Source organism: Capricornis sumatraensis, chromosome 8 (genome assembly GCF_032405125.1).
Source record: "Capricornis sumatraensis isolate serow.1 chromosome 8, serow.2, whole genome shotgun sequence".
NCBI classification, from domain to species: Eukaryota; Metazoa; Chordata; class Mammalia; order Artiodactyla; family Bovidae; genus Capricornis; species Capricornis sumatraensis.
In genome coordinates, this window is record NC_091076.1 from 33,101,870 (window position 1) to 33,124,700 (window position 22,831).

Below are 22,831 nucleotides of genomic sequence, written 5' to 3' on the forward strand. Positions count from 1 at the left end.
ATAGAAGTGATGTGTGCTCTGATTAATGACTTCATTTTTGTCTCCTTTTGTTGTGCTAAATAGATGGACATCTTTTCTCCTCGCTGTTGCACAGTGTCCGCACATCCTGGCACCCTTGTCATTTCTATCTGGGTTAATTACAGGCTTTGGGGCAACTTCCCTGCCACTACATCTGTGTGTGTGTGTGTGTGTGTGTGTGTGTGTGCGTGTGCGTGTGCGTGTGTGTGTGTGTGTGAAAGAGGAGGGTGGAGAACACATGTGTGTGGAGCAAATGAGAAAAGATCTTGAGAGAATAAAAATTCTCAGAAAAAAAACTGTTTTAATTTTAAGAGAACAGAACATTGCCACCAAAAGGGCTCTCACAGACCATTTAGCCCAATCTGCACATTTACTAAAGGAACACTGAGGCCCACAAGGGGAGGTTCCAGAGCCGGGAGCTGCAGAGCAAAATCATAATGCAGGCTCCCTGAGTTCAAGCCTCGTGCTCTTTCCACTCAGGCTACTCTCTCAGTATGAGGAAATCGTAATTCAGAAGGAGATTAACCACAAGTGTCACAGACTTTACCCCATGGAGTTACTGCCTGATCACTTCAGGTATGTGGTAGAGACATGTAAGTGATGATACGTGATATTCTGTGCATACAATATAACAGGAGTAGGAATTACCATCTATGAGATGTTTATCATGGGCCTGGCACCACTGTCCTAAGCAAGTATTTACATTTCCGATAACAGTTAATCTGGACTACAACTGTACAGTGTATTTCTGTTTAGAGGAGGACAATGGGGCTCAGAGAGGTTTAACAACTCACCCAAAGTCACACAGCTATTAGGCGGCAACGGCATAGTGGTGGTGGTTTAGTCGCTAAGTCGTGTCTGACTCTTTGCGACCCCGTGGACTTTAGCCCTCCAGGCTCCTTCATCCGTGGGATTTCCCAGGCAAGAGTACTGGAGTGGGGTGCCATTTCCTTCTCCAGGGGACCTTCCCAACTCAGGAATCAAACCCGCATCTCCTGCGTTGCAGGCAGATTCCTAACAGCTGAGCCACCAGGGATTCCCATCAGGTAGCACTGTCTGAACGTAAATACAGGACTGCCTGACTTCACAAGTCTACAGCTTACACTTGAAACCAAGCCCTGATATCTGGCACTACTTAAGAAAACTATCGCTCATGACATTTTTATAGGCCATCATATGAAACATATTAATTTTGACTCTCAGCACAATTCTAGGAGGTAGACACAGACGATATGATTACTCCTATTTTATTGACAAGGACCCTGTGGCTTAGACACCATAGGTCATTGGCTCTAGGGCCAGCACGGTGAACACGTGCTGATGGATGTCTGCTGACAACGATGGCTTCTCCTCCAAAAAGCCTTCCAGTCTCCTGGGCACAGGGGCGTCCCTTGGCTCTGGACTCTCAATGCACAGTTCTCTCTCCTTGCACCTCAGGGAGCACTTCTCCCCCTCTCCCATCTCTGTGATTCACATTCAAGTCTGATTTTTCTGCAAAAGTGAACTTATCTATGCACACACAGCACACTGCATACTCAGCAAATACTTGCTGAATAAGTGAATGGAAAGTAAGTGTGGGTGTGAAGAGATGGAATTTTTGGAAGGACTAAAAATTGAAACTTCAGAGTTAACCCATCCTATTGGACATGAACATGTGCAAAGATGATATACTACCACTTTTTTCTTTTTATCAAACAATGACATGAAAGGCAGCATATACATCCAACAGGAGGGGACTGATAAATAATGGGACATCCATTTGGTGGAATACTATATAGCCATTAAAAGCAAATTCATAGAAGACTCTTTAGTGACATGGAGAAATATTCGTGATATATCACTTAGAAAAAAAGTAGGTTACTAAAACAACTTGTTTAATGTGACTTAATTTGGTTTGTTTCTGGTGAGCATTAGAGACACACAAACACTTAGAAAAAAGGCTAGGGGGAAAGATAGGAAATATTAATTGGGAATATTTCTGGCAGGTGGAATTATGACAGCTTAAACTTTCCTCTGTAGAGTTCTTAGCATTTTCCCACTTTTTGCAATGATAAACAGGTTTACCTTTTGGAAATGGAACTACCCCTATGAATGCTACTGAGAAAGTTTTGAAAGCCAAGCCTTACCCCTGGGGTTGGTAAGTGTGGCTTCCGTGGCTTTTCCACCATCCCCACAGCGAGTGTCATCGAAGGGGAGGCACTGGTCACCTGTCCCCGCTACCACCTCAGAGTTCTTGACGAGGTCCTTCACCACCACCGTGGACTTGATCTTGAAGACCCGCCGGCTGGTGGTGTCCGAGAGGAAGACAGCCCCACTCATGGGGTCTGTGGCCAGGTAGTATTTGTGTGCTGGGCTGTGACTGGAAAACAAGGACACACCAGCTGGTGAGCACTTTCTTCTTTCCTGACAGGCAGCCAGAGATACAGGACTTGAGATTAAGCCAAAGAGGAGACAATGTCCCTCTTTGGGGTGATGGTTCCCCAATTTTCCTGACCTCTGTGGTTGGCCTTTGCTTCTCACCCAACTATGAATGCAAGCGCTTCTTGTTGATGACTGTCATGCCCAGCCAACAGTGCGATGCCTGTGTTTTCTTTAAAAAGATTATCCATTGAGGCTGACCAGAGGTGGTCTGTAAATTCAGACCAGACACGAAAGGATCTGACTTTAAAAAACAGTTCAAAACGAAACAAAACAACACACAAGCTCTTCCCCCATGCAGCTTTTACAGCAGCTCCACCCCCATCTTGGGACTGACTGCTAAGGTCCCAGCCAGACTGGACCGCAGCCAGTGTCAACGGCGTCTTCTTTTGACACTCAAGTTACACTTATCAGGGGCCCACTAGTCTCCTTCCTGCAGCCAGACCCAAAGAGCCACATGATTAGTCTGTGATTGGCAGCAACAGCCAAGGAAGAAGAAATGGGAGCTGTGCCGGTGATAGTTCTGTTTCTGCAAAACAGCCACAGAGAGCAGGACGCGCTAACAGATGTGAAGCTAGATGGGGACTGTACAGAGAGATGACGGAGACGAGGCCGCATCTCCAGGCACAGGGCAGGAAAAATTGTGCAGGTTTGGATTCAAATCAGTCTGGGTTCCATGTCTAGCTCTGTCATTTTGTGGTTCTGAAACCTGGGCAACTGACCGGGTCTCCTGAGCCTCAAGTTTTCTTCATCTGCAAAATGGGCATGTGAACCTTGCTGGTATATTGGGAACATTATATAAAATGTTATATAAATTATATGAAAAATACTCAGCATAGTGCATGGCACACAATGCTGTGTGTGCTGTGCGTAGTCACTCAGCCGTGTCCGACTCTTTGTGACCATATGGACTGCAGCCCGCTAGGCTCCTCTGTCCAAGGAGATTCTCCAGGCAAGAATACTGGAGTGGGTTGCCATGCCCTCCTCCAGGGGATCTTCCCAACCCAGGGATCGAACCCAGGTCTCCCGCATTGCAGGCAGATTCTTTACCGTCTGAGCCACCAAGGAAGCCCACAGTAGGCACTTGATAATCCTAATTATTATTTTAATTATTAGTCATTATGTCTGTTTTTACCTTCGGAGAAGACTAAGAGTAGGTATCTCTTATTAAGCTGAATTTTGCTATCATGTCGTAATGATTTACAATTTCTTCCCAGTCTAGGCCATTCCCTCACCACTTGTCATCAGCCATCCCGACAACTTGTCCCTCAAACATGTCTTCATGCCTCTTTGCACCTGTGGTTCCTGCTCTGGGGACCATCCTGTATCCTCCCGTTCTCAGCCTGCTGACCTGCTATCCACTCTTCAGGTGTCAGCGCAAATGGTACCTTTTCTGTCAAACCTCCTCCAGCCTTTCTTCCCTATGCACTGAGATTCTTATCTTATCATATCTGGGTTACAGGACACTGGACATAATGCTCTGGCTATTTACTTATGTGTCTGTCTCCCAAAGTCTTCCCTGGGGGCTCAGGTGGTAACGAATCAGCCTGAAACTCTTTGTGTTGCAGAGTCCAACAGAACTGAGCGGATAACACTTTGACTTTCCACTCTGTCTCCCTAGTCCTGTCACTACTTGATGGGAAGAGATGGGATTTTATTCTTTTCTGTATTTCCAGTGTTCAGCTTGATGCTTTTCTAGCCCACAGCAGGCATTAAGTGCATGAGATCTCCATTTTTAGTTTATTTAAACAGTATTTTCAATCAAATCACTTAGCTTTCTTGTAACTTCTCTCTTAGGAATGGTGGTAACTGGAGAGATGCCCTATTTAGCTAGACATGTCCCCTGTGACTTTCCCTATAACAAGTGACAGATTTAATTTTCCCAGATGACATTGATTCTGGCTAAATAAAATGCACTGACCTTAGATCCTACTCTGCAATGCTGGGGCAGCCTTGAGCTTTCTGATTCTTGATGATGGCTGGAGGTCAATTTCTTTTCATATCACCCATAACAAACAGGTGCTATTCATCAAGGCAGAAACTGGGTCCTTGAGGAATATGGTGGGGCCCCTGTCCACTGAGAGTAGGCCCCCCCATCCCAAGATTTTGGCTTTCTGCATCGACCCAGAGAAGCGCCACTTAGGTGACGTTTCTCAGATCGGTGAATTCCAGAAGAGGGTGGCATTTGGCTGACTGTTCAGCGGCCCCCTCTTTTGTGCCCCAGAACAAATTTGAGGCTGGGGTTTCATCAGCTAACCGTAAGGGAAAGAGCACTACTTTTGAACCGAGAGAATGTGGGTTCTAGTTTGGACAAGCCACCTAAAAGTTTCCAGCAGCAGGCTCCTCAGCCTCAGATGCTGGTGTCCCTGCCCTGCTCTGCTCACAGGCTTATCATCAGGATCAGATGAAATGATACAGCTCAATAGCTCAGTGGCCCTTTCCAGGTGGCAGAGCTCTTGGACAATCTTCCACTCACTTCTTCCTCAGGCCACTTGCACTGGAAGCAGCACCCCGACCTCTCCCAGGAGCTGCACCCCCAGTCTTGGGGGCAGAGCTGCGGATGCACGGGCTGCTGGTGTGGAAGCATCAGCCGCCACCTCCAGGCGCCAGTTTGTCCCAGACATGGTGCCAGCCTTTTATATGCACCACCTCCTTTTCATCACAAATACCATGGAAGGCAGGTGCTTATTTAAAAAAAAAAAAAAAAAAAACTGCTTTAGAAACCTGAGATGAGAGATGTTTAGAACCCTGAAACTTGAGCAGGCCCAGAAAGTGCTAAGTGGCAGGATGGTGTTTATCTCTGATCGGCTGGATGCCAGAGTCTGTGTTCGCTCTATTTCCCCGTGCTGTTCCTCAGGGCCTAGGAAGCTCCTCTGCCTTCCTCGCCCAGGGCGCCTGCTCATCTCTTAGGACTTAGCTCCAGCATCACCTCCTCTGGAATACCCACCTCTCCCGGATTCTGGGGTCTCTGCTTGCCCCTCCTTCCTCTGTTGTGTCTCCACCAGACTCTCAGCACATTATACTTTCAGTACCTCCAGCACCTTAAGACCCTTTTCTGCTTGGCTGTCTGATTCCTCAAGGACATCTTGGACTCTTTAGGGGCAGGGCCAGGCTTCAAGTTCCTGGTGCTTAGCTCCGAGCTGGTACAGAGTCAGTGTTCCAGAAAGGCCTGCTAACTGTATGAATCAGTGAGTAAATGCCTATTGGCTTCTCTGGGATTACAGACAGGAAACACCCACTGCTAAGGATCGTAGGGTGATGGTTCTCAACACGGCTGCACATCAGATTCACCTGGAAAACTTTTCAGTTTTTTTAAAACCCTCACCCATCACATCTGAAGGGCCTGGGTATCTGTCCCTTGAAGATCACTTGGTTGCTCCTGAGGCCCAGCTGGCTTTGGAAACCATGCCTTTAGAGCAGAGCTTTTCAAACTCTGACGTGCTCATGAATCATGTTAAAATGAAGATTTCAGCTTCGCAGTTCTAGGTGTGATCCGAGAGTCTGCGCTTCTAATGAGTTCTCAGAGGATGCCGATGTTGCTTATCTGTACTCGGAGGAGTGGGGCCTTCCTTAGAATACTTTGCAAACCACAGATGTGAGAGATGGGACATGGCCCACTGCTGAGACCCCAGGCCTGGTGCTGTGGACAGGGACCCTGTCTGATCCAGTTCTGATCCGCAGTATCCTGGGCAGGGCTGGGCACAGAGTGGGCTCACAGTTCCACTGCCAGAGTTTGCGCAGGAGTTCCTGAGGACCTGAATTCTTTCCCACTTCCTTAAACACAACCTCGGTGCCTCTGGAAATTATGCAAAATCTTAGGGGCTATAAGGTATTAATCCTGAAGTAAATGAGCTGCAGTGGGCCTCACTCTAACCTCTATCTGGACAATGTAGAGAATTTCCTAGTAGGAGCTGTGAGCCCAGGAGTCTCTTGGCACCAAAGGCAACCTATCCTCTGTTCTGAGTGGGGATTTTCCCTCTCCTTCAGAATAAGACCTGCTTTGTGCAAAGGGGTGTCCTTTGACCACATCAGGTAGCAGCCTTGGCAGACCTTAATCCACTGGTTCTTGGAACTAGTAGAAAGAGCTTGAGCACTGGAACCACACCGACAGGGGTTCAAACACCAGCCCCGTCACCCACGTGATAGGTGACCTTGGGCAAATTATTACTCTGAGCCTCAATTATTTGTCATCTGAGAAATAGGGATAATCATAACTACTTCCAAGGGCTACTTTGAGGACAATGTTACTGCACAATGAAAAACACCAGTATGTCATACTTAATACTGTCTGTCTAACCTATTTTCTGAGGCAACTAAGGAATCTCTTCGAATTAACATAGTATGTGTAGCTGGGTTTGACAGAGACTTGTTGTTCAGATGTACTTCTGAACAACAGACTTCAGACATTCCTCCATGACCCTAGAGGAGAGATCTGGGAGGAGGAGAGGACCCTTAATCCCTCAAGGAAGGCAGGGAGGACAATGCCCAGGGGACTGGGGGTCTCTATGCTGAGCAAGCGCAGCATAGAGTAGTGGGCTGAATTAAGGTCGTAAAGGCAAAAGAGAGAGAGAGAGATACACCCACGTAGGCTGAGTCCTAGCCTGAGCCTCTAGTTCCTTGGAGCAGCTGGAACAGTAAATGCTAACGGACTAAGAGGATGGAATTTCAGAATTTCTTTATTCCATTTCTGGCATTTACTGATGGAAACACTAAAGCTCTGAGAGAGGGAGGGATTTGCCAATATCCAGGTGCTAGTTAAAATCAGAGCTGGAGCCCAGGTCTTCTCCCTCCTGACTGTCCTTAGAAAACTGGAAGGCAGAAAGAAATTCCATTTTTCCCTTCTACTTTGGTTCACTTTCAAAATAGGTTTTAGCACCTGAGAAAACAATGCATTGAGAGAGGGCAGGGAGCCAGCTCTGAAATCACACCATGGGTACATCAAAAGATCACTAAACTGCACAAACAAGTGGTACCAAAATCATGACTCAATTCATAGATGATGCCGTTGGAAAGCAGGAAAGCTGTGTGACCAGCCCAAGGCCACATGAATGCGCGCAAAGCTGGACGAGCACCCTGGCTTCTGACTCTTGCCAGCTAGGTCCCCCCGTCTCCTAGCTGTGGCCCAGGCAGTCACCACCACTGACTGGAGGTTTTAATGGGAAGTGCTAGGTTTCCATCCAAGATCTTCATATGAAATGCACTGTGTTTGCTAAAAAACTGAACTTGAGGGCACATATAGTTCATAGTTCAGTAACATCCGTACCAAGTTCTTTGGATATCTCTATTCTATTTCAGTGTCAGGAAAAATACTGCTCCTCTGAGAAGGGGGCATATTTTCCCATTTCTGGTAACATAAACCCTGAAAACAATTAAGTTCAGAGTCCTATCTGACGTGTAATCACATATATGTGTTTTCTCCTTTTTCCTTTTGTTCCCAAATTCTATTTAATTTACTTTAATACATGTGTCTTTGGTTGTAAGAAGACTGAATTCCTTTTCAGGATAGACAGCGACATAATCATCATCATCTAATTGTTATGATGACGATAATGATAGTAACAATAACAATAATAAAAATAATAACAACTCATTAGAGTGCCTGGCACAATGCTAGATACTTTATAAATAGCCTCTGTATCCCATATAACAATCTCCAAGGGAGATTTTATTATCTTCAAATTAGAAACTAATGCTCAGATTGATTTAAACAGTTTTCCAAGGTCACACAATTGAGAGCTTCGGTTTCCTCATCTGTAAATTGGATGTATCATGAAAAACTACTTCAAAGGCGGTCTGAGGGTGCATTGCTATAATCCATGTAAAACGCTTAACCTGCTTTCTACTACACATTAAGTGCCCTCTACATATTACTATTATTATCTTAAAAGAATATATATGATTGCCATGCTATTACTATAATTACACAGACACGGACATACTCACTGTTGGATTGGGATCTGTCTGACTCTCTACTGTCCTTATCTCAAGTACGTGTCCACCCACGTGCCAGCCTGATCTGCGCCCACCAGGTAACTGAGAGCCACGTGGGTGCTAGTGCAAGCCACCCCCCATGTGCCATGGCTGCTGCCAGGACACCTGGATGCGTGGGAGGCGGGGGGACTCTGGGGTGACCGTCACCTAGGAGGCGGACGAGCGCCACAGCCCGGGGACGTCAGTGTGTCTGACGAGGGCCACTGCTGCTTGCTGCAGGGCCACTGGGAGCCTACACAACAGATCTACTCTGTGACAAAGCTCCTGTTTGGGGCTTCTCCCTGTGGGTGGCGTGTATGGCCTGAACATCCTCCCCCATCTGGCCTTGCTGGCAGACCTCCTGGAGCGGTCCCTTGGTGTCCCAGCCTCCAAACCCGAGGCACCTGGAATGCCCAGAGACGGACGAATCTGCAGCCTATCTTCTGCCAGGATCTCTGCCTGATTGAGTCCTTCTCACGGCATTCCCACTGTGATCCTCCAAGTCACTCAACACAGTGGGGATAATCTCCTCCTTCATGCCCAGGATAATCAGACTAGGGTGTGCAAATTACTCTGCCAAGGTTAAAATTTCCCCCTATTACTCAGCCTGTCATGTCCACAAACGACCAAAATAAATGCTGTGCTGTGCCAGAGACGAAAGGAGCTCGGGCTCTCCCTACCCGCCTTCACCATTATTAATGACTTTCTTTCACTATAGCCGATGTACCCCCAATCAGATCCAATCACAGAGGAGTCATTTGCCACGGAGCGATCTGAAATTGACACGTGCAGCTTACCATACAGCATGCAACAAGGCAGGGAGAGACAGGAAATTCTCCACTGGTTGGCTTACCTATGTCTGAAATCTTTATTTCTGACAGAAGACAGGACAGCAGGGAATAGAAGAAAGAATGAAGTGTTAGCAACAGGATTAGAAGTATTATTAGCAGCCTGAAAACTTGACAGCAATGGTTCTGTACAATACTGTAATAAAGACTTAGCAGCTCTGACACTGATATATTTCATATTGGATATTACTTGTCAGTGAGCTCACTTATAAGCAGCTACATATCACGGAAGCGGCATGGTTTCACCTGCACCAACACTGCTGACTCTAGCCGAAGAGGGTGCGGTTGACCCGGGTGGCTGCTTGCACCAGGGCTAAGCCAGAGGCTGGCGTGGTGAATTCCTCCCCTGCCTGGAGATGCGCACTCAGAGATACGCTCACTGCTGTGTCTCCGTTTCTGTGCACGCTGCCCTACTGAGAGTGACCCAGACCTGTGTGGCCCACCACGATCGTCCTCCTGATAGAACGGAGAATGGGAGCTACATTCTGCTTGCAGGGGAGAAGGTGACACAGAGAAACAGTCCTGGGAAAGAGGACGGGAAGGAAATATCCTGAGATGATAACCTATCAATAAATTATTTTTTCCCCCAATGTAATTTCCTCCTCCCTCCCTTACAATCTTTCTTCCATGATCTCTCTACAACTATGGCAGGGAGACAGGGAAAGTGGGGTCTCTAATTTAAAAGATGTGAAAACGGAAGTCCAGAGAGGGTAAGTGGTCCGGTTTCAGTTCCTCTGCCAAGGTGGGCTGACCCCTAGCCTGTGGCTCTCTCTCCATTAAGGCACAGGAAAGAGGAAGACAAGGGGAGCAGCTAGAGGACTGAAGCAAATACACTCAAGGGTTCCCACCTCCCTGGCAGGTATCTATGCTGGTCAGACTCGTAAAAGAGAGAAAACAAAATGGGCAGAGACTCTCTTGTCAATGGCCTGGTTCTCATTCCGCCTGATGTCTGATTTCCTATGAGTCTACAGAATGTGAGTTCTCATGGCCAAAGAGCTCCCCACTTCCTTTGTCCCGCTGTGGGTCGGGCGGGTGAACACAGTGCTCTCATCTGCAGGGCGGTGACGGCTGTGGCCAGCCGGCCGGCCTTCCCCTCCTCTCCCGTGTGCCCTGCAGAGAGGGGTTCTCAGCGGGCACTCACCTCCGGGATAAGTAAACATGGCGCTCAGCCAAGGTGGCCCCCTCTGGGCCCCGTGACGGTGCTTTGGCAAGGCAGAGCTGTGTGGTGGCCTTCTGGGGTTGGCTCTGCCAAGCTGGACCCTGGGCAGGTTCCTTAAATTCCCTGAGTCTCCTTTATCTTATTTGTCAAGGGCAACAGTAATAATTAATAGTAAATAATAGCAAATAATACTAGCAGAGTGGTCTTATTAACACCAGGCAAATAGAAGAGGCCTTGCAAGAGAGAGTTTCCTCTTCCCCTGGTTACTTCCCAGCTCAAGGGCCCATCCTGCTCACATGGACTCCAGCCCAGGAGATGGGCAGAGTCCACTCTCTAAAACAGCCCTGAGAAACCCAGCACAGTTTCTGCTGAAAGGGAGGGTGGGCTCCCCCATCTCTAACCAACCGCAGCCCCGGTTTGGTGCCAGGAAGCAGGAAAAAGATTGAAGGGCTTCCAAGGAGTCCAACTCAGTGGCTGGCCGCCTCCTCCATCATCTGGACGGCAAGGGTGTCTCCCTGTCCCCAGGGTGGTTTGTCTGCATCTCCGTGCCCCGTGGAGGGTGGCGTTGGCTGCCTCAGAGCCTCCAGCTCACAGGTCAGCCTCTGGGAAGTGACCGGGGAGGCTCTGTTCTGTCCCCTTCTCGGGCCAGTGGGTCCTGCCAGGTGGGCCCGTAGGGTGGTGAAGGGACATGCTAGGAACCGTGGGGGAGGCCTCACCAAACATACCTCAGCTCCAGGATGTTGGTGACGTTCCCGGAGGGGAAGATCCTTCGGATGTAGTTGAAATCTCCCACATAGAGGCTGCCGTCGGCGCCGCACGTGAGGGCCACGGGGGCCAGGAGCTTGTTGCCATCGGCGAGGCCGTTGCAGCTGGGACAGGAAATGCTCCTGCGGCGCCCATTGCCCATGATGCTCCCGATGACAGGCGGCTGCTGAGACACAAACTGGTTCTCCCCGTTTCCCTTGTGCAGGATGCCTGGGAAAGGGCAGAGGAACGGAGTCAGTGATGGGGCTGGGGTGGCTCTCCCTGTGGCTGCAGAGTTGCCCTGGTTTTGCAAGGGATGCCAGATCCCTGCCTACTGCTTCCAGACCCAGCTCCAAGGCTGCCTCACCCCATAAGGAAACCCAGGCTGTCCTGGACAGGACACGCTGCTCTGCTGATAGAATTCCCAGGGCAAGGCTGTAAGATGGGTGCTGTTACCCTCCCGGTATTGACAGGGGACCCCTGACATCACGTATTGATGTATGACATCACACAGATGACAGGAGGAGCACTTCTGAATCCCGGCTCTGAACCATTCAGCTTCACTGACTCTCAAATAAACTGTACACACTGCACGGGCCAAGTTTGTGTCTCCATCACAGCACAGAACTGTTTTTTTTTAAAGTGTGCAATAGCTTTCTGTCTTAAAAAACCCGAAGTTACATACCTTATTTTCAAAAATAGTTTATTACTAAAAAGGTAAGCATCATTGTATGCTTCGGCAAGTAGTGGTTTTTTGTAGGTGGAGGATCTTGCCTTGTTGTTAATGGTACAGCACAGAATTCTTTATTGCACTTATCTGTCCTCTCTTTACCATTTCAGGTGTGGAGACAATGTCCTTCCCCCTCTGTGTCTCAGTGCCTAGCACAGAACCTGACATAGAGGAGATACCGAGAGATGTTCATAGACATGCATGAAGGAGACTCAGTCTACACTAGCCCTGGACTTCATTCACCTCCGGACTTCTGTTTGCAGTTATTTTGGCTTTTCTGACACTTATGACCAAGCTGAGTCCTAACTACTACTCACAGGTCAGTTTCTGGACGCCTTGTTCTATCCTATGGAATCTATGTATCTGTTCCTGTAAACAGCATCACACAGTTTTAGGTATTATGGTTTTCCTAAGATAGCTTAACATCTGGCAAGTGCCTCTTTCTTGTTCTTATTTTAAAGAGTGCCACAGCTATTTATAAATTTTTATTTTATTACAGCCTTCAGAATTAGTTTGTTAATCCCTGCCCTCCATACGCGGTGGCTTTGATGGGCATTCTTGCATCTACAGATTAGGTAGGACAGATCTGACATCATCACCATATTTACTTGTCCAATCTTGAAACACAGTCCCAGGGAGCTATCTAACATACATATCTGGGATTTCCCTGGTGGACCAGCAGTTAAGTGTCCGTCTGCCTGTGCGGGGGACACAGGGTCCAACCCTTGGTCTGGGAGGATCCCATATGATGCGAGGCAACTAAGTCCATGTTCCAAAACTACTGAGCCCGTGAGCCTAGAGCCTGCACTCTGCAACAAAAGAAGCCACTGTAATGAGAAGCCCGTGCATGGTAGCAAAGAGTAGCCCCAGCTCGTCACAACCAGAGACAGCCTGCAGGCAGCAACTCAGACCCACTGCAACCAAAAGGAAATGAATAAATAAATAACCTTTAAAATACAGATCTGCCAGTGGCACTCCATGCTGTAAACCCTTCAGAGGCTTGAGGTTTGCCTCTGGGTGGAGCTGAAGGTCCTAATCTTCCTACCTGGGACTCCAGCTGCTCAGGCCCCCACTCCGGCTTTTGCTACTCCCTTCATTCCACCCTGTGCTCAAAGCGCAGTGATCCTTTCTCTCCAATCACTCCTCTCTCAGGCTTCAGGGCTTTGGCATGGACTGTGCTCTCTGCCCAGAATATCCTTCCTGCTGGATATACACGGCTAATGCTGTAGAGCCCTGGAGACCCAGTTTGGAAGTTCTCTCCAAAGACACAACCTGCTGAACCAAGAAGCTGAGTCAGGGGCTTCTCTTCTGCGCCCCCACAGTGTTCCCAGCTTCCCTCTGGGATGGCACCATCCATGGCATGGTGTGAAAACTGCCTGACAAGTGTTTGTCTTGCCCAGAGTGTAAGCCCTTGAAGCCCTTCACTTCTGTATCCCCGGCACCCAGTAGGGACGAGTACAGAGCAGGTTGCCAAGGAGTATTTATATTAACCCTTCTGACCAGTGGATCACACAGGAGCCTATGGAATTTGAAGTGTGTGTATACATGTGTTTTTGCCTCACAGGGAACAAAGCGCATGACACAAGACTCACACCATGGCCTGGCTCCTGGAATTCTACTAATCCACTCACCGCTTTGGATGTTGAGGGCATGGTGCTTGTCCAGGCTCCATCCTCCCAGCTTGGAAGCATCGATTTCATAGCCCTGCAGCACTGCTGTTCTTTTCTCCCACAGGATCAGATCTGGGCAGGATTCATACTCATAACCCACGGAAACTGTAGGAAAAAAAAATGCACAAAATGCACACGTGAGCAAAGCCTCTTCTTTGGCTTTAGATCTGCATGCAAGGCCCCTGCTTGTCTTTGGTTTGAAAAGAAAGAAGGATCAGATTCCTAAGCAGCAACGAGACCTATACGCAACACTAGCCCAGGGAGGCTGAGCCTGAACACCCTTTTTTGGGGTGTGATGGTACACCACTGTGAGGTGAAAGTGTTAGTCTCTCAGCCACGTCTGACTCTTCGTGACCCCACGGACTCTAGCCCGCCAGGGTCCTCTGTCCAAGGAATTCTCCAGACAAGGATATTGGAGTGGGTAGCCATTCCCTCGTCAAGGGGATCTTCCCGACCCAGGGAACGAACCCATGTCTCCTGCATTGCAGGCAGACTCTACCATCTGAGCCATAGGGTAAGACCTTGGCACATCATTAGGAAATGTTAAACAAATGTTCTAAATACTTTAAGGACCCATGTCAACTGATTCCAGGGAAATGGTCTTTAGTGTGGAAAGTACTTTAGGTACTAAAGTCTTCATGCAGTGTTATTCATAATAGCGGAAAGCTGGAAGTAATCTAAAGGTTGAAAGGGGATGAGAGGTTGAGCAAACCAAGAGCATCCGCTTGAGGAATATCAGCCCCTGGAAATGGTGGTTATGAAGGTCATGGGTGACGTGGAAAGTGCTTAAGGGGTAATGCTGAGTTAAAGGTTATATACGGTACTAAATCAAAGTTTAAAAAAACTATACATGAAGAAAGAAAATAAATTTTAATGTTAAGAAGTAGTTTTATTTGCTTATAGGACTATGGATAACTTTATTTCTATTTTTTGGGCCTATTTATCACATTTTTATTGATGAACATGGAAGTACTTGAACAAAGAAAAAAAAAATCTAAAATCACTGATAATGAATATGTGGAAAAGGAGCTCCTTTAGGGTACTCTGAAAGATGGAAGTTGCTTTGAGGTCTCAAAACTTGAAAATCTCCAGTTTCACTTCTGTTTCATGGATCCAGGCCTCCTTAGGGGATCACTGGGGGGCAGGCTAACCATGGAGGACACCCCAAGGCTGGGTTTGTGAAAAGCCCTGTGACCGCCCTATGGAAAGGGACTGGCAGAGACAGGAATGCTGTTTCTTCCAAGTATCTCTCTGGGCAGACACTGCTTTCCAGGGGGCAATACCCTGCCACATGCTCAAGATGGGAATTAACACTTGGGCAGCTCTTTAGAGCTTCCTTTAGGTGCCAGGAGAGACTGCTGGCTCCCCACAGCAGGACGGGATGTGCTGGAACGTGCTCCTGTGGTCTCTTCCCTGTGACCTTGAGCCCCGCAAGGAGCCACTCTCTGCTTTTTTGTGGTCCCCAGTCATCTCAGGAAAGCAACCCTCAGCCCCAGTGTCTGTGCAGAGAGGCCTTGACGGGCTGGAGAGCACTCAGAGCTCTCACGTCACCTGAAAGAGGTGGCAAGGCTTCATTGCTTTTGAAGAGACCACAGAAGCAGCTTGGCTTCCAGAAGGGACTGTGAACAGCGAGGGACGGCATCTTGGCTCCCAGCATGCCCAGTGGGGAGGGGGCGGAATGCAAAACTGCAGGGGAGCTCTGGGGAAAATCCGGCCCAGCTCCTTCCCTGTGCGGCCCTGGGAAGTCCCCTCACCTCTGGGCCTCAGCTTCCTCGTGCAGAATACGAGGACACTTTCTGACTCACAGGGCGGTTGTGAGGATTAACTGAGATATCAGCGTATAGCGAGTTCACCCCCCAGAGCAGATGCTCCACAGACCCTCTTCTTGCCTGCCTGCCTTGCTTCCTTCTCCCTTCCTCTCCTTTCTTTTTACGTTACTTCTTCTCTGCCTCCTCACTCTGCCTTTGCTGAATCTAGAAAGGGAATGAAACTGGAGCAAGGATCAAACAAGGGCAGAAGACCAAGAGCCCTGTTCCCCTGAACCTTCCTGTCTCCTGAGGACGGCGCTGGGGCCTGCAGTGGGGAGGCTTACCGAAGGCTTCTGAGAGCCCGAACACCTTCTGGTTGTAGACGTCCGTCTTGTCCCAGATGAAGTAATAGGACAGGTCTGGGGCGGCGGCAAACCACTTCCTGAAGAGGCGGCCTTCAACCGCCACCATGAGGTGGACCTTCATGAGGTTGAAGGGGGTGGTGGGGTGGGTGAGGCTGATCCTCAGGACAGATTTGTAGCCGGGGGTCCGGCTGCTCAGGTAGCTCAGCCTCATCTTGCAGCCGGAGATGGCGATTTCCTCCTGCAAAGCCTGGAGAGACAGATCACAGTGGGTGACGGTCACGGAATCACTGGCAGAAGGGAGGCGGCCACAGCCCCACCGACTGTGGGTGTTGGAGGGGCAGAGGAGGAAGAGGGGGAAGGAGGAGGAAGCAGACTGCAAAGAGGAGCGGGAGGAGGAGGGAGGAGGGAGTGGGGGAGGAAGGCAAGAGCCAGAGGTCTGGTGTCCGGGGCACACACTCAAGTGGCACATCCCCGCCTCGCTGAGCCTCTGGCTCTTCCTCCTTTCAACAGGGAGGACGATGTTCAACTCACTGCATTAGTGAGAGGATAAGATAACGCGTGTAAAAAATACTTAATGTCACCTCTCATTCACCTGCTGTGCCATCCCAGAAGACCCACGGAACCTCGGCGTTGCAGTTTCCCCACTGGGTTAGTTTGCAGACCAGGAAGGTCACGTATATATACGGCCCAGCACGTAACGATTACCCAATAAATGTTTCTAAGCAGGATGATGGTACTGTGGCTGTTGCTGCTGCTGCTGCTGGAAGCAGGGGGCATTATGAAGACAGACCTTGCCCTGGGATCAATGTGGAGAGCTGTCTCAACTAGAAGAACTGCTGCTCTCTCAAAACCTTCCTAAGGTAAGATCTGTTACAAGTGACTTTCCCCTTTAGGAGGGTAAACAGAGGCTACGAGATGTTGATGGAGCTATTAGGCGGGTATGGCAATACAGGCTGCCAGGAACCAGGAGCGAATGGCCTCAGCTCACCAGCAGAAAGAGGGCAGACGGGCTGCTCAGAGCCTGCGTGCTCCAAGGCTATGCTGGAGGAACAGCGTGGTGGGGAAGGCAGTGCTTCACCTGCTAGGGCAAAGAGCTCAGCTCCAAGACAGGACACTGAAATGAAAGGCCAAGACGCCGAGCATGTGGCTGAAGGGGAGAACTTTTATCGGCTTGATGCTCTGGGCTCTGTTTCAAGAAGGGGACGTCAAATCAATTGAGGCTAACGTATCCATTAAAAGGACAGTGATTATTTTACTCTCGTGTTCACAGGGGAACTGGGCCTTCACAAAGAAAGGCCTCTTCCTTTCTGTCCATGTCATAGATGGGAATGAATTCTCACTGGTGCTCCATTCTCCTGAACACATGATGTTTCCGGGATGGGGGCCTGTATGACAGCAATCTTCCCCAGCTTCGGCTCACAAGTTCTAGGCAAAGCAGGGCTCGAGTGCCATCCTGATGCGCTCATACATATTTAGTAATACTTTCCTTAACATACCCTTTAAAACGCACACCTCCCTGTACTTGCAAAGGCTAGCCAATGACAGGACTGGGGAAACCCAGATATCATGTATTTCATGATATCTGATAATAAGCAAGGTTTGTGACCCAGCCAGGCTTGTAGACATTCAGCCCAGGGAGCACTGTAAAGAGGAGGGGGACCCTTCACCTCATTTGTCCCAAAGTCCCTGCTCTTGGGAAGCTGTCTTGCTGGAGCCAAACCAGGGCTGAGTAACAAACCATCCCTCTCCAGCAAGCTCCATCTCCACCGACAACCATCTCCTAAGAAAGGTCAGCCTGGTGGTGGAGACAGGAGACAGGCGCTGAATCTCTGAAAAGGAGTGAAGTTTCAACCTGAGGGTGCAAGGAGAATTCCCAAATGGCTGCATTTCCTTCCTTTGGGCTGCGTCTGAAGCCACTCAATAGGGCACAGCAGAGAAATGTGCCTGCTTAGCCAGGCAAGAAATACACACACGAACACGTCTAAACGCCCTGCTGCCCCAACACTAGAGATCATTAAGCTGCTGGTCGCCAGAGCTCTCGTTAGGCTGGTGGGACGGCTGGGGCTTCTCCTCCAGCTTCTGCACTGTCATCCCTTGTCCTTCCCAGCCTTCCTTTCTGCCATGAGAAACGGAGCCCGGATGGCAAAAGAAATTCAACTCCACACAGCTATGTAAGGCAAAGAATCTATCTTGATTTCTATCAGATTAAAACGCATTTTTCCAAATTACTTCCTTTTAATGATAATGGAGTAAAGCACTTACGTGCATGGATTTGAGCCACAGCACTCATTAACTGGCCTGAAGGCGGAGCATGTAAAATAATCTTCATAATAATACTGGTTAAAATCTGTCGAGCACTTAGTAGGTGCTAGATACTGTGTGAGGCATCTCATACACGTTTTCTCATTTAATCTTCAGTGTGATGCAAACATTTGGGACCTCCTGTCTCACTCCTCTTGGTGGAAATTATCATCGCTATTTTTAACAGAAATAATGAGAGAGGGGAGACAATGGAAGTTGGGGAAAGGGGACGTAGAAGTGACGTGGATGGCAGAGTGGAGAGGGAGTGGGGATTTATTATGTGTTGGCGGATTCCAGGCACTTTAAAGGGCTCACGTGTATTAAATGTGTAAGGGGGTGGTCATCATAGCCTGACACCACCCCGCTGTGGGGTCTTGGCCACCGGTTCCGGGTGGTGGGCTGATGGCTCTCTCTGTCCCCTGTCTCTGAGATCCTCCCCCACCCCCTAAATAAAATGAAAGCATGGAGAAATGCAGCTCAGAAACCCGGGTGTACCTGGATTTCCGGGACAATGGGGCCCTTCTCTGCACAGGAGCTGGCGAAGGACGTCAGCGGGGAAGGAGACACGACCGGGTTGGGGCGGGCGAAGCTGCTCAGGTCACAGCTGGGGATCTCATTCTCCTCGTGCCGCATGACGATGGTTTCCATGACGAAGAAGCGATCCCAAGGCAGCCAGAGGGTGTGCTCCTGTGCGATGAAGGGGGCCCGCTCGAACCGCAGGATGATGGAGACGCCGCCGTTGGTGACCAGGTCAAAGCTGTTTGGGAGGGAAGGGTGTGAATGAGAGGAGCGGCAGGCAAAGGAGGAGGCAGGCAGAGAAAGGAGGAAAAATTACACCAAAGGGTCTCCGCACTTGCTGAAGGAGACCCTAACACCTCAAAGACCTGACCGCAGTCACGCACAGTGACCCAGATCCCGGGAGGCATTATCGTTTTGAAAGTGATTCACCACAGAGAATTTGCCAAGACCATATAATAACCTGCTATGGAGAACCGTTTAGCAGGACACAGGACCGCTGATGAGCCCCTGCTGTGGCGCTTCTGGTACTTAGGGCCTCTTAGAGCTGAACTCAGTGAAAGTTTATCAGATAAAGCAGAGCAAACCCTGCCCGGCGTTAGGAGCCCTAAGCTGAGTCCTGGCTCTGCCATGGGCTACTGTGTGATCTTGGGTAAGTCATTTAGCCTCTCTGATTCTCAACTGTCTCATCTGTAAAAGGCAAAGGTTCCAATAAATTCTTAAGTCATTAAGATTCTGTGACTCCTCCGCAATTTTAGGGATTCCCTGGTGGCGCAGTGGTAAAGAATCCGCCTGCCAATGCAGGAGACCCAGGCTCGATCCCTGGGTCAGGAAGACCCCTTGGAGGAGACAATGGCAACTCACCCCAGTATTCTTGCCTGGGAAATCCCATGGATGGAGAAGCCTGGCAGGCTACAGGCCCATGGGGTCGCAAAAAGAGTTGGACATGGCTGAGCAACTAAATAACAATAACAACAATAGTAACTTTAACTCTGATTATGATACTCAACCAGGCTTCTGGAGTTACAAACGGTGAAGTAAGTTTAGAGGAGGGTGTGGTTAGAATCACCATAACTTAAGTGAAAGGGGAACCAGGAGACGGAGTCCCAAACTCTGAGATGAGATGAGATCTCTGCGGCAGTATCGCTGAGAGGTGGTCATGCAGCCCTTGTTCATTGCCCCTTGGGGATGACCGGGCACTTGTTGGCAGCTCTGCTTTTACTCAAGCATCTTAATTCCCATCACCTGCAGACAAACCTGGCAGGGTACTTGTCCATTCAAGCCTTGGCATGGAACTTTTTTTTTTTTTAAATCCCAGGAAACCGAGTTCCCATTTGTGCCCCATGCTTCTAACACTGCCTCATACAGTGTCTGAGCTGGGGACTCTGCAGCTTTGTGGCCAGAAACCAGGCAAGCTCACATTATAGAAGATGGCAAAGGAGGCCCAGTGGCAAGCCCAGATGCGTCCCTAGTTCTGCAAGCAGTGTCTGCTTTGTCAAGTAGAGTGTGTGGCTGCTTCTTAAGATCTCACGTTCAATGTTCAACAAGATTAATTCAGACCCACCCCCATCAAAACAGAAAGTTCAAAATCAAGTAACAGCTGACTCACTGGAAGTGAACTTCACCGCCATCTGACCTAGTCCTCTCTCTGAATCTGATGCTGTACTTCCTTCTACAGAATCACCTCCAAGGAGCCAAATTCCCAGTGATGAGATGCTCTGGCCCCAGGAGGACTGTCTCATCTCTGGTTAGTCCTGGCTGTTAGTAGACTTTTTGCGGGGTGGGGTGGGGGTGTGTGGGCGGAGTGAGCCTGGCTCCCTCTCCTTACAGCGCCTTAGCCACTAGGCCTTGTTCTTCCTGCTTGGGTGACTTCAAACTAGTCTGCCTCTGCCTTGGACAGTCCTCTAGGACTTGGAAACGTTGATCCTGTCCACCTGCCACCTCCCGGCTCTGATGTCTCTTTGGACAGAGCCCTTCAGCTCTTACTCTCAGGATGCATTTCCAAGGCCTGTCCTCATCTTGCTCTTTTGGAGGAAGGGCTTCTGCGAACTCCTGGCCCACTCAGGATTCCAGTCCCCTCCCCAGGTCCCCTCTGCACCATGTACACTCCTCCTAAGAGCCCACATCACTGTGCACTGGATCCCCACATTCACTCAGACCCAGGGACACCGATTTCGCTCAGTCTCTCCAAACTTCACCCAGTGTTTCATGGTTATATGAACAATTTACAGAATGGATGCATGAGTGACACTGTCAGTTTCTTCTGAATTGACTGTACACTGAGCACCCTAAGTCCTTCCCTCCTTGGGCCGCTACTCTAAGTCAATCCAGTGTTTACCTGTGTAGCTGGTTTTTGGGACCCTACCCCAGGACCTCATTTTCATCCCAGATAAACACACCTGGGAGGATTAGCCTCACTGCTCCAGTTTGCTCTTCCCTCTTCTAGAAGCTGCAGGGGTTTTGCACTGAACTAGCATTAAATCTTGCTCTTGGTAGATGGTGCCTTCGGATTTGGGTTCCCAAGCTCCAAACCCTGACTCCTCTGTGTTATGCTAAACCTTTTTATCTGTTTTGACTGCTCGTCACTGAGGCCCTTCTAGGTTCATGTAACCTCTGTGTAGAGGAAGTTGGGTACCACCATCCTTTGATACTTGATGATAGAGAAAAACCAGGGAAGGTGTTTATTTTCAGCTAAGAGTTTAGGTGTTGGCTTTGTTTGGGGAAAACACTCAGGGAACAAGTTTTCTGTCATAGAAATGACAGCATTGGTACTTTGACAGGACATTTTTTTTTAACACCAAAAGCATTTTGTTTTGGGGTACAGTCGATCAACACTGTCGTGGACAGGACTTTTTTTTTTTAACCAAAAGCATTTTGTTTTGGGGTACAGTCGATCAACACTGTCATGGACAGGACTTTTTTTTTTTAACCAAAAGCATTTTGTTTTGGGGTACAGTCGATTAACACTGTTGTGGACAGGACATTTTTTTTAACCAAAAGCACTTTGTTTGGGGGTACAGTCGATCAACACTGTTGTGGACAGGACATTTTTTTTAACCAAAAGCACTTTGTTTTGGGGTACAGTCGGTCAACACTGTTGTGGACAGGACATTTTTTTTAACCAAAAGCACTTTGTTTTGGAGTACAGTCGGTCAACACTGTTGTGGCAGTGTCAGGTGAACAGCGTGACGGAACATTTTTAACTGTCAAGCAGGACTGTGGCCTGACTTACACTCTCCCTTCACATGAGGATAAGTGTGGGGAGGGAATGAAGACAAAATGAAAAGACACTTTCTCAAGGCCACGAGCCAGCTGGGGGTGGCTTCTGCCAAGAGCCAGGCCCGCTCATCTGAAGGGAAACCTCGCTGCGGACACGGCTATGGTTCTGACCTCAAAGGGAAGGCCTGCTTCTTGTATGAAGCCAAACTTAGTGACGGCTGGCCAGAGCGCTGCTACTTGGTCCACGGCGACTGACATCACCTGCCTGCGCCTCAGTCTCCCCGCGTGAGATGAAGTTGGTGATCACTGTCACTTGGCAGAGTTATTAATTAGACAGAGGAGATAATGGATGAGGAAAGCACTGGGCTCCATCCCCTGGGCTTTGTGCTTCAGTGACTCTGACCTGCTTCTCTTGTCTGCTAATTCCTCTAAATTTTTCCTCATGACTTCTATTCTCCATCTTTATAATGATCTGTTTGGCTAGCTTCCCTGCTACTGTCTTCTGTTTGTGAAATCTTCTTACAACTTGAGGTCTGGCATTTCAGCATGGTGTGTGTGTGTGTAAGTGTGAGGGTGTGTGTGTGTGTGTAAGTGTGAGGGTGTGTGTAAGTGTGAAGGTGTGTGAGGGTGTGTGAGTGTGTGTGTGTGTAAGTGTGAGGGTGTGTGAGGGGTGTGTGTGTGTAAGTGTGAGGGTGTGTGTGTGTAACTGTGAGGGTGTGTGTGTGTGTGTGTAAGTGTGAAGGGGATGGGCATCTGGGTAAAGGCAAAGTGCCTGCAGCACAAGTGAGGAATACAAAGATGAATTGGACCTGGGCCCTGGACTTGCATATACTATTATCTCCAGGCTGTGTCTCTAGCCTTTCAGTTTCTCCTGGGTGTGAGAGGTAACAGAGAAGGTGAGTCAGGAAAACATGGGAGGGAAATTGGCAAGATGCGCCCCATTCACATGCAACAAACAGGGCTCTTCAGAGAGTAAGTAACACTTAGAGAATAAGTAATGACTTTCCCATGCATTACGTAGTGTCTGAGATGGGAAGAAAATGTAAGCTCCATAAATGCACTGGTAAGAACTGTTCTGAAACTCAGGCTCTAGGTTGTGGCAGAGTCTGGCCACTCTGGTGTGAT

At 48.9% G+C, this 22,831-nt stretch overlaps 1 protein-coding gene across 1 annotated transcript in view; it reads right to left on the reverse strand.

Annotated features, from left to right (window-relative positions):
* The window catches only part of TENM4 (teneurin transmembrane protein 4), a 439,221-nt gene that overhangs the window by 48,554 nt on the left and 367,836 nt on the right, over positions 1–22,831 (reverse strand). Inside the window, exons 17-22 of the mRNA XM_068978818.1 lie at positions 18,467–18,728; positions 15,650–15,917; positions 13,519–13,662; positions 11,139–11,388; positions 9,260–9,280; positions 2,145–2,377 (exon numbers count right to left, since the gene is read on the reverse strand). Of these exons, the coding sequence (XP_068834919.1) occupies positions 2,145–2,377; positions 9,260–9,280; positions 11,139–11,388; positions 13,519–13,662; positions 15,650–15,917; positions 18,467–18,728 (1,178 nt within the window). The remainder of the gene's footprint in view (positions 1–2,144; positions 2,378–9,259; positions 9,281–11,138; positions 11,389–13,518; positions 13,663–15,649; positions 15,918–18,466; positions 18,729–22,831) is intronic.